The 2482-nt window shown below is 58.7% G+C and overlaps 1 protein-coding gene across 1 annotated transcript; it reads left to right on the forward strand.

Annotated features, from left to right (window-relative positions):
• Positions 1-769: 769 nt before the first annotated feature.
• On the forward strand, positions 770-2268 carry GUITHDRAFT_100273 (hypothetical protein; the record flags this gene model as incomplete). Its single annotated transcript, XM_005840945.1, has 2 exons — positions 770-830; positions 989-2268. 2 exons carry the CDS (start codon positions 770-772, stop codon positions 2266-2268), a joined length of 1341 nt encoding a protein of 446 aa, XP_005841002.1.
• Between the last annotated feature and the right edge of the window lie 214 nt (positions 2269-2482).

A 2482-nucleotide genomic window follows, 5' to 3' on the forward strand; every position in this document is an offset into this window, starting at 1 on the left:
CCTGCTTCCTCCCCGGCATCGGTCGGGTCACGCCGGTCTTTGGGCATTGCTGCGGCGTCGCCGCCGTCACGGGCGGCTACCGCTGACTCGGCTACCGCTGACTCGGAGGGCTAGCGAGGAGGACTACCTCGAGCGGTACCGTGTTCATGTGTCCAGCCTCCCTCCGTCCGCTGCCCCAGGCGGACCCCCGGGCAACGCCGGCTCCTTGTCGGCGGCTGCCCTTTCTCCGTCCGCGGCCGCCCGCTTTGTGGCGGCAGGGAACGTCTCGACTGACAGTGATCAGTCGGCTGCCTCCGGGTATCGCGTCTAAGGGATTTTATTCCTCCTGCATGCTCCTGCTGCTTGTTGCTTGATTGCTTGACCCTTAGGCTGCTTGTCTGCGCGGCTTCGCGCTTGGGCTGGCGATGCCGCGTCTGGTTGTCAGCAGTGCTGGTTCTTTTCGGGCTTGTGTTTTGTGTGTGATTGTGCAGCTTCTCGCTGTGGACTGTGTGCCTGCCGGTTCAGCTTGTTCCTGCTTTGTTTTGCTTGAGGCACTTTTTACCTTCTGCCAGTAAATCCATTGGTCCGCCTTCTCGGCGGCTGCCCTTTCTCCGTCCGCGGCCACCAATTTTTAACGAGCTAATGGATTTGAAAGTGGTCAGTCGGCTGCCTCCGGGTATCGCGTCTAAGGGATTTTATTCCTCCTGCCGCATGCTCCTGCTGCTTGTTGCTTGATTGGTTGCTTGACCCTTCGGCTGCTTGTCTGCGCGGCTTTGCGCTTGGGCTGGCGATGCCGCGTCTGGTTGCCAGCAGTGCTGGTTCTTTTCGGACTACGGATTTACTGGCAGAAGGTAAAAAGTGCCTCAAGCAAAACAAAGCAGGAACAAGCTGAACCTCCAGGTCTCGCTGTGCGCTGTGTGCCTGGAGGTTTAGCTTGTTCCTGCTTTGTTTTACTTGAGGCACTTTTTACCTTCTGCAAGTAAATCCATTGTACCTCCTAGGCACACAGCGACCAGCGAGAAGCTGCACAAACCCACACAAAACACAAGCCCGAAAAGAACCAGCACTGCTGGCACCCAGACGCGGCACCGCCAGCCCAAGCGCGAAGCCGCGCAGACAAGCAGCCGAAGGGTCAAGCAATCAAGCAACAAGCAGCAGGAGCATGCAGGAGGAATAAAATCCCTTCGCTCATTTCTTGACCAGCACTTCCTCTCGTCTCACCCTCGAGCGATTCAGTTCGGACTCGATCGAGACGGCTGTCTGAAGTTCTCGCAAACCGCGTCAGCGCTCCTGCCCCTTCACGCTCGCGGTGATGATGAGGATGTTGCCAACCCCACAGTGCTGGTGAGCTTGGATGCAAAGAACGCCTTCAACTCCCTCGACCGCCAGGCTCTCTTCGATGCAATCGAGGGACGTGCGAGTCGCGACTACTTTGATGGGAGCATCACTGAAGGCGCAAGCTTGCCCTCTTGCGAGCATCTCCGTTTGTTCGCCTCCTACCTCTTCAGCTACTATGGAGACTCTGCTGACCTTCGACTCTTTCACAAAAGTCAGTCAGCCTCCGTTCAGTGTACCTCGGGCGTCTGTCAGGGCGATGTCCCCTCCAGCGTGTTTTTCTGCCACAGTATCCACCCCCTGCTCCTCCATATCGCAGAGCTTTTTCCCTCTGTTCGAGTCTTGGCCTATGCTGACAACGTCGTACTTGTCGGTCCACTCGAGGATGCCGTTGCAGCTACGTCCGCTATGAAGAAGTACATGGTGGCTGATCTGAAGCTAGAGATTCAACCTCGCGAGTCGAAAGTTTACATCCCCTCCTGGCATCAACACCCTGATCTCTCGCAGCTGAAGAAGAGCCTTAAGCGCCGTCTCAAGACTCAACTTCTTCACTTCGAGGTCGTCACTGGCGGGATTACACTTGGCGGCCTGCCTATCGGCACGGATGGATTTCATGCTAGTCAGCTCCGAGCGAAGGTTTCTACCCTCAACGAAGAGCTCTCGAAGCTCGGGCTCGTCCAGCATGGCTTCATGTTCAAGACGCTGGTGAGGGCGAGCCATCTCCAGAAGCTGCGCTTCTTCCTCCAGGGGTCTTCTCCGTTTCTCCCGCGGGTCCAATCACAGATTCGTCGCTTTGACCTCTCTGTCCACCTGGCGCTTGAGAAATACCACCGCTGGCCTTCCTCGCAGTACCTCGCCGCGCATCCCGACCTGCTAGAGTTTGCGAGGTTCAAGCGGGAGCTTCCGCATGGGCATTGCCGCGGCGTCGCCGCCGTCACGGGCGGCTACCACTGACTCGGCTACCGCTGACTCGGAGGCTAGCGAGGAGGACTACCTCGAGCGGTACCGTGTTCCTGTGTCCAGCCTCCCTCCGTCCGCTGCCCCCAGGGGGGCCCCCCGGCCAACGCCGGCTCCTTGTCGGGAGGTGCCCTTTTTCCGTCCGGGGGCCCCCGCTTTGTAGCCGGGCGGACGTACCGACTGAGAGAGAAAGGCGGCTGCCTCCGGGTAT

The sequence above is a fragment of the Guillardia theta genome (assembly GCF_000315625.1).
Source record: "Guillardia theta CCMP2712 unplaced genomic scaffold GUITHscaffold_4, whole genome shotgun sequence".
Classification (NCBI taxonomy): Eukaryota; class Cryptophyceae; order Pyrenomonadales; family Geminigeraceae; genus Guillardia; species Guillardia theta.